This window comes from Melopsittacus undulatus, chromosome Z (assembly GCF_012275295.1).
Source record: "Melopsittacus undulatus isolate bMelUnd1 chromosome Z, bMelUnd1.mat.Z, whole genome shotgun sequence".
NCBI classification, from domain to species: Eukaryota; Metazoa; Chordata; class Aves; order Psittaciformes; family Psittaculidae; genus Melopsittacus; species Melopsittacus undulatus.
Window position 1 is genome coordinate 20,235,724 of NC_047557.1, and position 13,163 is coordinate 20,248,886.

Below are 13,163 nucleotides of genomic sequence, written 5' to 3' on the forward strand. Positions count from 1 at the left end.
GTTCAATTTGACTCCATCTGGAGTCAATTTATGGTCATGAAAAAGCTTGGACTACATGCTTAATATAAATGGGGTTTACTGATTACACTGTACACACACAAAAAAAAAAGTAAAATGTTCTGAAGTTTTTTACTCAGTTACAAGAAGCAGAAGTAAATATGCAGCCCACAGCTGTGTTGGGAGACAAAACATGCAGAACCATTTTGTCATGGATGCCCCATCCTGGCAGGGCCTCTTCCACCTAGGCTGCCTGTTCCTGAATGTGTGATGTGCTTCATCCCAAGGACACTCCCACTACAACCTTTGGCACCAGCACAGAAGGTGAAGCTAAGGCTAAAAGATACACCATGGACCAAAAGGCCCCATCTGGTCTGTCCTTCATTCTGAGTGTTGATCAAGCTCCAAGGCCATGGAGGCTGGAACAACAATGCTCAAGAGCATCCGAGACTCTCATTGTATTGGCTCCCAAACTCACATGGTGATAAAATTCCAGTTTCTGGCCGCCTCTTCTAGGTAAGATTTCTAAAAGCTTACATGAACATCCATGGAACATTCATTCAAGACTCTAACATTAAACTTACATGACTGTATCTGATCATTGCTATATACCTATCAATGTGATTTTAAAAAGATGTTTTGTAACTCAAAAAACAAACAAACTATTATTTTACTGGATGTGAAAAGTCTTGTGTTCTACAAAAACAAAAAACTTAAAATAGAACAGCCTTACAAATGAATGTAAGGCTTCTGTTTATACTGCTTATCAATGCAACACTTTATTTTAGCATCATTCCTACCATATAAACAGCATTATTAACTGAAGATTTGAGTTGGAAGCCTATATGTTTAATTATACACAAGCCATTGCAAGGTACATTATCTCTAAGCTTTGCATTGTTATAGTGGTGCTTCAAGGAAAGATACTCAGCGAAAGACAGGGGTAAATGTTCCATATGCCAACCATTCTCCAAGACATAATTAGCCAAAGGGCAAATAAAGTACAGCCTGTATCACACAGAAATATATGCATCATAAGGGATGTAAACATCTATAATGATCCCTGACATTAATAAATTTCATTATTTCTTAAGAATAAATACTCTAAATTATTGTTTTGAATGTCACAAAAGGCAGACCTTCTTTGCTTCTCAACAGTTTTCCTATAATGTGCACTCAAAATGCACTGTACTAAAATTTTGTTAACTAAATTCATTGTGTATAGACAATATCAGACTAATATAGAAAACATTTTTTCCATGTGTAATCAATTTAAGTTACCATGCTCTCTGACAAACTTCAATTAGCAAAAATCTATCCATTTTAAAGGCTGAACTGTAAGAGTGAACATTTTTTAAGATTGTTGATTGAATTTCTCTAATTTAGCAAGTAGGATCATGACACGAGCTGCCTGGAAATGCAGAAAATACTCCATGGTAAATTATAATAAATACCTCACTTTTAACTGAATGGAAAGTGATTTCATCTGGTAAATGACAAAGAAATCCACCTAGCTAGCATAATAGGATTCAATTCCTTCTCAAATGACTGATCAAAATCCTTAGGAATATAATGTAAGAATTCTGCATTAGCAGATAATGGTCACAATGACCTAATTGGACACAATGACCTAATGAGGGGGGTTTATTTCTATTAAGAAAAAATAAAATTATAAAAGTAGATATTAATACAAAAATGCTAAGAGATCGAGCTGTGGTAATAAAATTTTTGCATTATTTTTAGTCATTCAGTTCAATACTCCCATTATTTAGTTCAGGAGAAATCAAAATTTTCTTTAAAATGTGATGACTTGGAACAATTACTACATGTCAAGCATAGGATGTTTCTTTTTCCCTCTTTACACACCTGAAACAGTTATAAAGGCAACATCATTTTTTAAGCACAAACATTTAATCAGGGCTGAACCCCAAACATGGTTTGGTATTAAGTAAATTTCAGTTCTGTATGTTGACATATTAATTCCTTGGTGCAAAACTTTTCCATGGAAGAAAGAAAAGCTTATTTAATTCCATTTTCTAGCACTACTGCAAATTCAAGCTAGTTCAAAGCTGCTCTACATAATAATGTAGATCAATATTAGAAGATTACAGTTTCCAGTGTTTTAATCAATAAGCTGTCACGCAGAGAAGCTACAAAAGATGCTGCTGGAACATACTGTTGACAATTTCACATTTCTTCAGCTATTAAAACCAGTATGAGTCATGCTTTCACTCATTATCCTCAGCCTCTTTACCCATGCTGTCCCCTTTTGTATAGTATTGCAGTTTTGAGATTTTGTCATTGTTTGGTTGTTGTTTTTTTTTTTCTTTTTTGTTTAAATCTTTCAATGTCTAGAAATACAGATTTCTAGCAGCTTTTTCTAAAAGCACAAACTCTTTTGAATTAATTTGGCTTTAGACTTGGTCTGATTACCCAGTGAAGGAACATTTTTTTAAAGTCCCAGCACAGTTTCTAAGAAAGACTGTGTACTGTGCAGTTCATTCTCATTGCTGATCAAAGGCTTGCTTTTGCTTTTGAATTCTTACTTTATGTTCATGTGACTCATATTGCCCACAGATACTCATGCTATCCAGTGACCACACAATCATGCACTGTAAATCAAGGTTCTTAAAAGGTAAAACAAAATCCTACCTTTATGTAGCCCCAGGAAACAGAGAGCAAATAGTTTGCCTCAGGCATTTTTGATTTTTTTTTTGTTTTCCAGTACTACCAATCTAAGCTAATCAGTTCTTTGCTGATACTGCAAAAGACTTCCAAAAAGAAAGATTCCTTCTTTTCTCTCTAATTCTCGTTGCTGATCTTCAGGTTCTCAGCAACTGTGTGCACAGGAGGCACACCGAAATGAAATCCAACCGCGTGGTCTTCCGATTGTACAAATGCCATTTGTAAAACTCCAAGCATTCAGAGGCAACGCTGAAGAGACATATTGTATGAGCTGAAGAAGTATCTGAAGAGCTAGGGATATGCATATTTCCTGAACACCAGCACTTAATGAATAATGTATGTCAAGATGCTCAGCTGCTGGAAAGACTTGCTCTATCAACAGCTACCAAATAAGGACCTGAAGGGGAAGCCACAAACGGTGCCAGTAATCCCTCCCATAGAGCCTAACTAGCAGCCAATAGTATGTCACCCTAAAAGATATAAATCCAAGCCGCTGGTGACATGATGTATGGTGATATCCCATTGGCCAGTGCTGGGGAGTCTCCTGGGCATAGGGTATTTTTTTATTGAACAGCAAATGCCATTTAATAATGGCATCCCTGCCTGCAGCATTCACACGCCATTCAAAAATAATTGGGTTAAGGTCTCCTCAATTCTACAGCATTTACCAGCTCCCTTCAATAATTCTGCCATCCAAGCAGTTAAAATTAGTATTGTGTAACCCCCCTCACCGTCGCGGGGGGAGGGGGGTGGGTGGAACTATATGATCTTTAAAGTTCCTTCCAACCCAAACCATTCTATGATTCTATTCATGTGGATTGCCTAGCAGTTTAAATTTTTCATACAGAAGTGTTTTTTCTTTTCATTTTTGGGGGGTTTTGTTTGTTTGTTTTGTTGTTGGGTTTTTTTGGGGTGGGGGGATTGGTTTTTTATTTTGTTTTGTTGTGAGGAAAACCCAGCAGAAATGGAGCTATCAGGTTTCTTGAGCAGTCTGTGAGGTAGTTAAATGTTTTTGGCTTTTAGACAAAAATGTTTTGGCCATCTAGATTAAAAAAATATCTAGTTAGATCACTGGGCAAGTCTGTTAGTTCCTGCTGCTTTTTTATTTTAGAAGATAAAAGCAGCTATTATTAAGGTAATATCATCCATATGTCTTAGGATCCAGTAAACATTAAGTTTATATGGAAAAGTGAAATAAGAGTCCTCAAATCCTCTGTTTTTATTCAACTTTTGATCTTTCTGCCTTGGCAGACTCCTATAACCAATTAAAACTATACTTCATTAAAAAAAAGGGATTAATTGAAAGTGGAGTGTGTCAGTAAGCTGACTCAGAGCCTTAAATAAAATATCCCACTGTCTGCCATTCAGAGACCAAAACTTACAAAGAACGCATTATCTTGCACCACTTTGTGCAAAGCATATATACAATGGCAGCAAATTTCTAAGTCTTTGTTGCATCGAAAGGGGAAAGCTTCCCAATATGATAATGGGCAAATATCTAAAGACAAGCTGAATGAGGTGTGGCATTAAGGATAAGCCCACACTGCTGATTCACTGGAAGATGCTGACCGACAACGGTCATAAAGCAGGTTTGGCTGAAGTGGTTTCTACTTCTCTGTGTGACGCTGCACAGCAGTGTCAGCAACACTAAGTGCTTGAAAAAGAATTGAACCTGCAAAAATCAATAGGGCAAAATACGATAATAACAAATTTCTTCCTTACAGGAGAGAAGTGTATAGCAATGTGACAAGTCGATACAGTCACCAGATCATCTGCAATTACATATTTTCATATGGAAAGCATACTGTTTTGCTTAGAATGAATAATATAAAAACATCATGAATAAACACATTACTGATGCATTTTCTTTATAATATGCACCCTGGATCTACACAGGTAGATGAATATAAAACAATTACATTTTGAAAACAAACATGGGTCATCAGAGCACTGGAACAGGTTGCCCAGGGAGGTTGTGGAGTCTCCTACGTTGGAGATATTCAAGGCCCGCCTGGACAAGTTCCTGTGTGATGTACCCTAGGTTACCCTGCTCTTGCAGGGGGGTTGGACTAGATGATCTTTTGAGGTCCCTTCCAAGCCTTGGGATTCTGTGATTCTGTGAGGCTCAGCCGGTAGCCAAAAAGGTAGTTCTGGAAAGCATTTCTCCTGACTCTTCCAGCTCAGCTTTGTAACATTGAACAAAGCTTGTCTATACCTGTGTTGCATTGTTTTCTGATCACCTGCAAGACAGCATGGGTGCCACTTACCCAGCATCTGAACCAATAACTGAAAATGTGCTGCCTTCCTTCAGAAGGCAATTTCAAACACAACTTAGAAACTGGTGAGATAGTAGGCCTCACATTTCTGCCTACTTAAGAAATGAAGCATGTGGATATGAAAGTTTGGTTGCAGTAGGTACTACAAACAGATATTGGAAAGCCAAGTTTTTAAATACTTCTCTGACTTTGTCACTTTAAAGGCAGGTTCCTTCCTGAATTTTAACTGTTCCCAAAAGCACAGAATTTGTCTCAGATAAGGAACATTAACAATGGCTGCCATGTAAATCACAGTAGTTGTTTAGCATGCATATAAAAAAAAATCTTCCTAGATTACTTTTTATTCCCCACGACCATATGAGACATACAAATCCATAAGAATGACTGAATTACAGTTCACTAAATTTATTGAAGGATGGTATTTATAGAGCTATTAGCTAGATTATTTTGATGTAAAACCATGAAAAACATTCTCCTCCAGTGTATGATATTTTAGCTGCATATTAACTATACTGATAATAGAAAATTACACCTGATATTGACAATCTATTACTAATTTATATGATTTTTCCAGGACCCACAGCCTCAACCTCATAAAACTAACATTTGCTGTGATACAAATTACTAGTCTGACTTCACTGACTCAGAAAGCAGCCCTGTGACTCCAGCTACATACAGAAGTATGACTGTAGAAATTTATAGTTGGGAAATTGACACCAGCTCTAACCTACAGGAATAACTTTGGCTGATTTGCATCCTAAATTACCAGATTGGAATGAGTAATTGGTTTTAGAGGAGGTTATGGGGGATAAGTGCATACCAAACAGCTGCCATACACAACTAAATACCTAAAGTAATTAAAATAAGAAAAAAAAACAAGATAGAGATAAGTGGAAATCCAGCAATGTAAAAGAAAAGTTCTTGTTTTCATACACACACCACCCATGAAGACAAAACATAGGTAAAGAGAGTAATGGCCTTTTCTACAATAATTCCAATCAAGGGACAAATACAGAAATAAAAATAGTGTCATTTTAAATTACAGTAACTGAGTAATAAAATAATTCAGAAACAGGGAAGTTTTTAATGAAAAAAAACAAACTTCTGTGTGTTTTGAAAGAATCAAGACAATGACCTTGAAAGGCAGAAAGATGATGGAGTCTCTCTTAATACCCACAGGAAATGTTAGCCATTATTTAATCAACAAGGCTGGACAGCTTTCTCCAAAGGAGTCATAAAAAGAGGTGGCAGAGATCCCAGAAGCTGTGGTGCTCAGCTTCAGTAAAATTTGAAAGACTGCAAAAATTGTTAATTTTGTGCCAATTAAAGTTTGCAAGTAGGATGGCTCAGTTAACTTCAGGTCACCTCTCAAAATATCAGTCCTGGGTAAAATAACTAACAAGATAAATGCAAATACTGTGGCCATTTGCTTGATAAAGAAGTAAGACATGGGAATGTAATTAATGCCAGTCAGTATTATGTCTTTGAACATGTAATATTCTTGGATTCTTACAGGGCACTTGATTTAGTATTGTATAGTATTCTACCACAGCACTCCCAGTGTTGAGAGAGGACACATGAAATGGCTTAAGAACCTGACTATTGACCCATTTCTAATAAACATCAACAGGCTGTCTTCATCTAAAGGGGCTGTTTCAAGTCAGGCTCTGAAAAATCTGAGACCACTCTATGAACAGCCCCAACTTTCTCAGCCTGTCTTCATATGGGAGGTGCTCCAGTCCCCTAATCACGCCCTCCTTTGGACTTGTTCCAACAGTTACATGTCCTTTTCTGGTGTCTTCAACATAAAAAGGTGACCTACAGTGACCCCCAAAAAATTGGCATCTTCTGTAATGCTAAGTTAAAAGACAGATACTCCACACATACCATTCTAGCCACTCTGATGATGGAATAGGGCACACAGATCTAGTGTCTCCTCCTAAATGTTAATATACTACAGCACATACAAAAGAAGAGATGAAATCCACCAGTGGCTGAGAACGGATGGCTATAATAGGAACACATCCCTAATTCTTCTGAAGGAGCCTCAGCTTTAAGGATCCTAACTGTAGCATAATTATGCTGCTTTAAAAAGACTTTCTTGGCAGCCTCTTGTCAGAATTACATCCATTAAACACAGTGGAATACCCTAACTGTACCATTTTACAGTTGCTTTTATTTGGAAACATACAATTCTCATGTATCAAATATGAGAACTCTATGTTCCTGAAAAGACTGAAACAACAATGTTCTTCTGAACTATGTTAGGGAAAACACATAGTAAAACCCAGGAGTTGAGCTGTTTAATAAAGAATTAGGCTCCTTTATTAGTTAAAAAAAAAAAAAAAACAACAAAAAAACTCACAACAAAACAACCAACCAAAACAACAACAACAAAACCCCCAAAACAAAAAAGTACTTTCTGGTAAAATACTTGTTTCAATGTTTGTATTTACTGCCCTCTAGCGATAATATAAGCAGTAGCTATAAATATCTAGGAATGTATCAAACTTTCTTCAGACAAGAAATGTGATCACAATGTGATCCTCTCGTTTTCAACCACACCACAGCAGGGCTTTTATAGGTATCTTCTGCAACTGCAGGATTTTCAATAGACAAGCCTGAGTAATTGCACAAGCAACAAAAATTACACCCAATTTGAACCCTTGTTTTGGAGACCACTGTCAGTCTTTAACAATAATCACCTACAGTTTTCTTAAAAGAATGCTTCTGATTAATGATAGAATTCTATGCATATAATGGTTTATAAAAAAACCTGCAGTAAATGGGAGATGAATTTCAACAAATTAAACAAAAATGCAACAAAATGTTCGCAATATTCTGGTATTTATTTATTTTCTCCTTAATGCTGTCAAAATTACGTAAATTTCAAAAAAAGCTATTGTTAAAAGCTTAGATCAGAGCAAAGTGGATTAGTGTGATGACTGCTGCAGATTTGACAGCAGATTTGAGGCAGCAGTCACCCTAGCACAAAGCAGTAGTGAAGTGTAGCTCACTAGGTCCTCTCTCTATACTGCTTGGCAACCAACAAGATCAAATGAGTAACCACCAAAATCAAATGGTAACCACAATCCTATTTCATCCATTAAATTACTATTGTGAACCGTACTTGACGTGAACAGGCTTTCCAAGTTTTGAGTTTATCCCTAAAAATATTGATAAAAATCCTACCACCTTTACATGGAGATATATATATATGCTTAAAACTACACCATAAAAACGCAATACGTATCATATTTTTATGCATGTGTACATATCCACAGCATACTGATACAAACATACAATACATCTGCAACACAAAGGGAGCTGTGAAACAAAACCAAAGTTGTTTAGATTTCTGGCCTGGAAATGCTTCAAATAAATACCCTGGGTTAAGGCAGTATTTTTTAAATTTAAAATCATGCCTAGATGACTGCAATGTTAGTAGAAATATGTACTCCATTCAGTTAATTCAACATATCAGCATATTTCAACAGACACCAAACTGATTTGCTCAACGTTTCTCTCTCCATATGTAAAATACGCTGTCACACAAATCAAATGTGTGCTCAACCTGCACTGGACATGAGCTCAGGAAACTTATAAAAAATATGAATATCATGTTTTGCTTTATCTATTTTAATGGCACACATCTCTTACTATTACTCCTCCTACCACCTTTGCAGGGAACAATCTAAACCAAATCTTTCAAAACAGCTCGTGGAAAAAACCACAAAATACTACTACAGAGGATCCTAACTTGGACTCTTTGTAATGATCAGTTCCCCTACAATACCCAGGCAGAAATTTTTTTGCTTTAGAATAATGCACATATTTTAAAGAAAATATAATTTGGATGGAAAAAAAGGGAGAAGAAAACAGAAGTTAATTAATTACTGTTTTGCTTCCAGGATGTTCAGACTTTAATGGTACCAAATCTCAAAACCAAGTAGTTAAATACTTCATTAGTATACCAACTCTCAACCATGCCAGCCTCCTTTTAGGAAGAGTCCTCTCTTGGAGAAGCAGAACTAAGACTGGTTACATATGGAAGGGCAAAAACATTTACTCCCCTTCCATTGCTATGTATGTATGTCACATATCTAGGGTGAAATAAAGGACAGTGAGTTAGTCATAACAACTCCCACAATAAAAAAAAAACAACCCTAAGAGAAAAATAAAACAGACATGGGACAAACTAAAAAGATTAGACTTCCCCAAAGCTGCATACACATCCATCCCTCAGCCACATATTTTTGTCCATATTTTTCTTAGAGATTGCTGTTTGGGGTGGATCTGCTACTGCTGTGTCTGGTCTTTACCCTCAAATCTTCCCATTACAAACATCCATTCCAATATTGGGTGTGATGCAACCTAACAGCCAATCTGCTGCTATTGCCTTCACTTCTTCCCTTTACCTGCCAAAAAATCTCATCATCCCTCTTCACTTCCTTCAGGCAAAGTGCAGTAGGAAAGCTGGGTGGAAACCTCAGCTTCAGAGCCAGCTGCACAGTTTAACTTATGCCACAGTTCGGGTTTCACTGAGCTGCCACTTTTTTGTCATGCTTTGAATCTGGACATTTTCAAACAACATACTGATACCGACTCCACAATTCCTAAAGTGCAGCATCAGACAAGTTTTGTCAGGGCAACTTATGTATAAAACCAGTCAGTTTTGTTGTAAGTGAAGTCTCAGAGCTGCTCCTATGCTCCTCAGCAGTAAGCTCCTACACCTTATAGACCCTTTAACAAGCTTTGTAAAAGGCAATGAAAAAAATAACCTAACTTCTAACTAACTAACATCTTCTTCACATGGCTATGCCTACTTCAATGCAGCTGGGCTGAGACTCACATGCCAAAGGCATTTAAGAAAAGTAAATGTGTCAGAGGTACTGCAGAGACACATACATAGCAAATAAAACTAACACAAGAGGCAATATAGGCCCACTGTTGAATGAGGTGGGTGCCCTGGAGACAGAGGATATAAAGAAGGCAGAGGTGCTGAATGCTTTCTTTGCCTCTGTTTTTACTCCTGCAGACTCTCCCCAGGGGCCCCAGATTCCTACAGCCCCAGAAGGAGTCAGGACAAAGGAGGAGTTTGCTTCGGTAGATGAGGATTGGGTTAGGGATCAGCTATGCAATCTGGACATCTATAAATCAATGGGTCCAGATGGAATTCACCCACGGGTGCTGAGGGAGCTGGCAGAAGTCATTGCTAGGCCACTCTCCATCATCTTTGGTAAATCGTGGGAAACAGGAGAGGTGCCTGAGGATTGGAAGATGGCAAATGTCACACCAGTCTATAAGAAGGGCAAGAAGGAGGACCCGGGTAATTATAGACTGGTCAGCCTCACCTCCGTCCCTGGAAAATTGATGGAACAACTTATTCTTGACTCCATCTCTAGGCATATCAAGGATGAGGGGGTTATTAAGAACAGCCAACATGGTTTTACCAGGGGCAAGTCATGTTTGACCAACCTTATAGCCTTCTATGAAGAAGTGACTAGGTGGAGTGACAATGGTAGAGCTGTGGATGTGGTTTTTCATTTCAGTAAGGCATTTGATACTGTCTCCCACAGCATCCTCATAGATAAGCTAAGAAAGTGTGGGCTTGATGATCAGGTAGTGAGGTGGATCAAGAACTGGTTGAAAGGAAGAAGACAGAGAGTTGTGGTCAATGGCACAGAATCTAGCTGGAGGTCTGTGACTAGTGGAGTCCCTCAGGGGTCGGTGCTGGGACCAGTGCTGTTTAATATTTTCATCAATGATCTGGATGAGGGAACTGAGTGTACCCTCAGCAAGTTCACTGATGACACTAAACTGGGAGGAGTGGCTGACACACCAGAAGGCTGTGTTGCCATTCAGCGAGACCCGGACAGGCTGGAGAGTTGGGTAGGGAGAAACTTGATGAAATTCAACAAGGGCAAGTGTAGAGTCTTGCATCTGGGGAAGAACAACCCCATGTACCTGTACAGGTTGGGGGTTGACCTGCTGGAAAGGAGTGAAGGGGAAAGGGAGCTGGGGGTCCTGGTGGATAGGAGGATGACCATGAGCCAGCAATGTGCCCTGGTGGCCAAGAAGGCAAATGGCATCCTAGGGTGCATGAGAAAGGGTGTGATTAGTAGGGCAAGAGAGGTTCTCCTCCCCCTCTACTCTGCCTTGGTGAGGCCGCATCTGGAATATTGCATCCAGTTCTGGGTCCCTCAGTTCAAGAAGGACAGGGAATTGCTTGAAAGAGTCCAGCACAGAGCACAAAGATGATGAAAGGAGTGGAACAGCTCCCTTATGAGGAGAGGCTGAGGGAGCTGGGTCTCTTTAGCTTGGAAGAGACTGAGGGGTGACCTCATCAGTGTTTACAAATAGGTAAAGGGTGGGTGTCAGGATGATGGAGCTAGGCTTTTTTCAGTGATATCCAGTGGTAGGACAAGGGGCAATGAGTGTAAACTGGAGCACAGGAGGTTCCACGTTAACATTTACTGTAAGAATGACAGAGCACTGGAACAGGTTGCCCAGGGGGGTTGTGGAGTCTCCTACGTTGGAGATATCCTACGCTGGAGATATTCAAGGCCTGCCTGGACAAGTTCCTGTGTGATGTACTCTAGGTTACCCTGCTCTTGCAGGGGGGTTGGACTAGATGATCTTTTGAGGTCCCTTCCAACCCTTGGGATTCTGTGATTCTGTGACACAACACTTCAATAATGTACCTAAAATTATGCAATACCAATGTTGAAGGAATGCTGAGCCATGGAAATGTATGTGCTATTAGCTCCAGCTCACCACCCATGCCCTGTGGTACAGAAGTTCTGTACCACAACCTGTGTTAGTCCAGCTATCGCAACTACAAATGCCTTTGCCATAGCTTATTTGCATAAGTAAGATTTACAAGCTACATCAGTGTTAATGCCTTAAAGGATGTTTGTATTATAGCATAGGAACACAGTTGAAGCCTTTTCTAAGACAACTTGTGCTAAATCCATAAAGGTATTCATACTAGAGAAAAGATAAAGCTGATTTCTTCTAATATCAAAATGTTCCTCTGTAAGCAAATATTTTTTCATTTAAGTATCTTGAAAAACTAAACAGGATTTTATTTTTAAAATCTAAGTTCTAATAATTCACTTCTTAATACACAGAAAAGATCAGGCTTTAAACCTATAGGACACTTTCTTCTCTCTCATATCCAGTTAACATTTGCATAGTTAACACTGGCAGTCACATCTGACAGACCCAGTAGGCAACAAATACAAGTAAAAAATTCCAGCTTGCCACCAATTACAGAGGAGTACTGCACTTAATCCTTGATCACTCTGCAGATCTCATGCAATTCTTAGGCTGTTATTCACAAAAAAAAATTAAAGATACCCAGAAAGAAAAACTTTTGCAGTTTTCCCCTCCTTTTGTCCATCATGAGGGTGATTTGTTTCTTATGTAACAGAAGTGTCCATTCAGGCTAAGAAATAGGCTTGTAGTAAAAGGCATATAAAAAGTAGAATAATCTGTATACCTTGTTTACATGTATAGAGGCATGTATATGTACCCTGCCAGTAAATACCTATCCCATAAGTATCTACCATAGCACAGCCACAAAAGGAGTTTGTTTCCATGTTACTCATTTTTGCAGACAGCTATGTCTAAAAAATGTGGAAATAGTATCAATATTTCACTCACAGAGCTGTGATGGCACATTCACCCCAAGACTGATACGGTTATACCAGCAAAAACTGAACTTCATGGTATTGCCTGTTTCACGCAGAATACTGGATTGCTATGTAAGGACAAAAAAACTGCTTCCCTGGTATTGCTGGATTAATCATAGTTCTCTTTAATGTGACATTCTTATTTTAATGAGGTGTTCCTCCTGCAGACCTGGCCAGCTACATGCTTCAGCAGTTCATCAGAAATCTTGCTGAATGGTTGCCATTTCATACTAAAAGAAATGAGTCTTTTAATCATCTATTTTAAAACTCCCTGCATGCCTAACACACATACTGTTCTTGTGAAAACGCAAAAATTGAGTGTTGTTTTTCTTCTAATTCTAGGATGTATAAAAACCAAATATGAACCAAATTATTTCCTATACTTTTGAATACTATTGCTCCATTAAAAAAAAAAACCACAAAAAAAAACCCAGAAAAAAAACAAACAACCCCCTGAAAAACAAACAAACCCAGAGGGTAAAAGCCATCCTATGAAACAAAAGCAATG

At 38.3% G+C, this 13,163-nt stretch overlaps 1 protein-coding gene across 5 annotated transcripts in view; it reads right to left on the reverse strand.

The window, feature by feature from the left end:
• Nucleotides 1-13,163, reverse strand: part of PDE4D (phosphodiesterase 4D) — a 397,194-nt gene that overhangs the window by 16,624 nt on the left and 367,407 nt on the right. The window contains exon 1 of one of the 5 annotated variants that reach the window (XM_034072750.1): nucleotides 2,650-2,697. The exons of the other annotated variants lie outside the window; for them this stretch is intronic. Coding sequence (XP_033928641.1) covers nucleotides 2,650-2,697 — 48 coding nt within the window. Of the gene's footprint in view, nucleotides 1-2,649; nucleotides 2,698-13,163 lie in introns of those variants that run through there. 5 annotated transcript variants of the gene reach the window in all.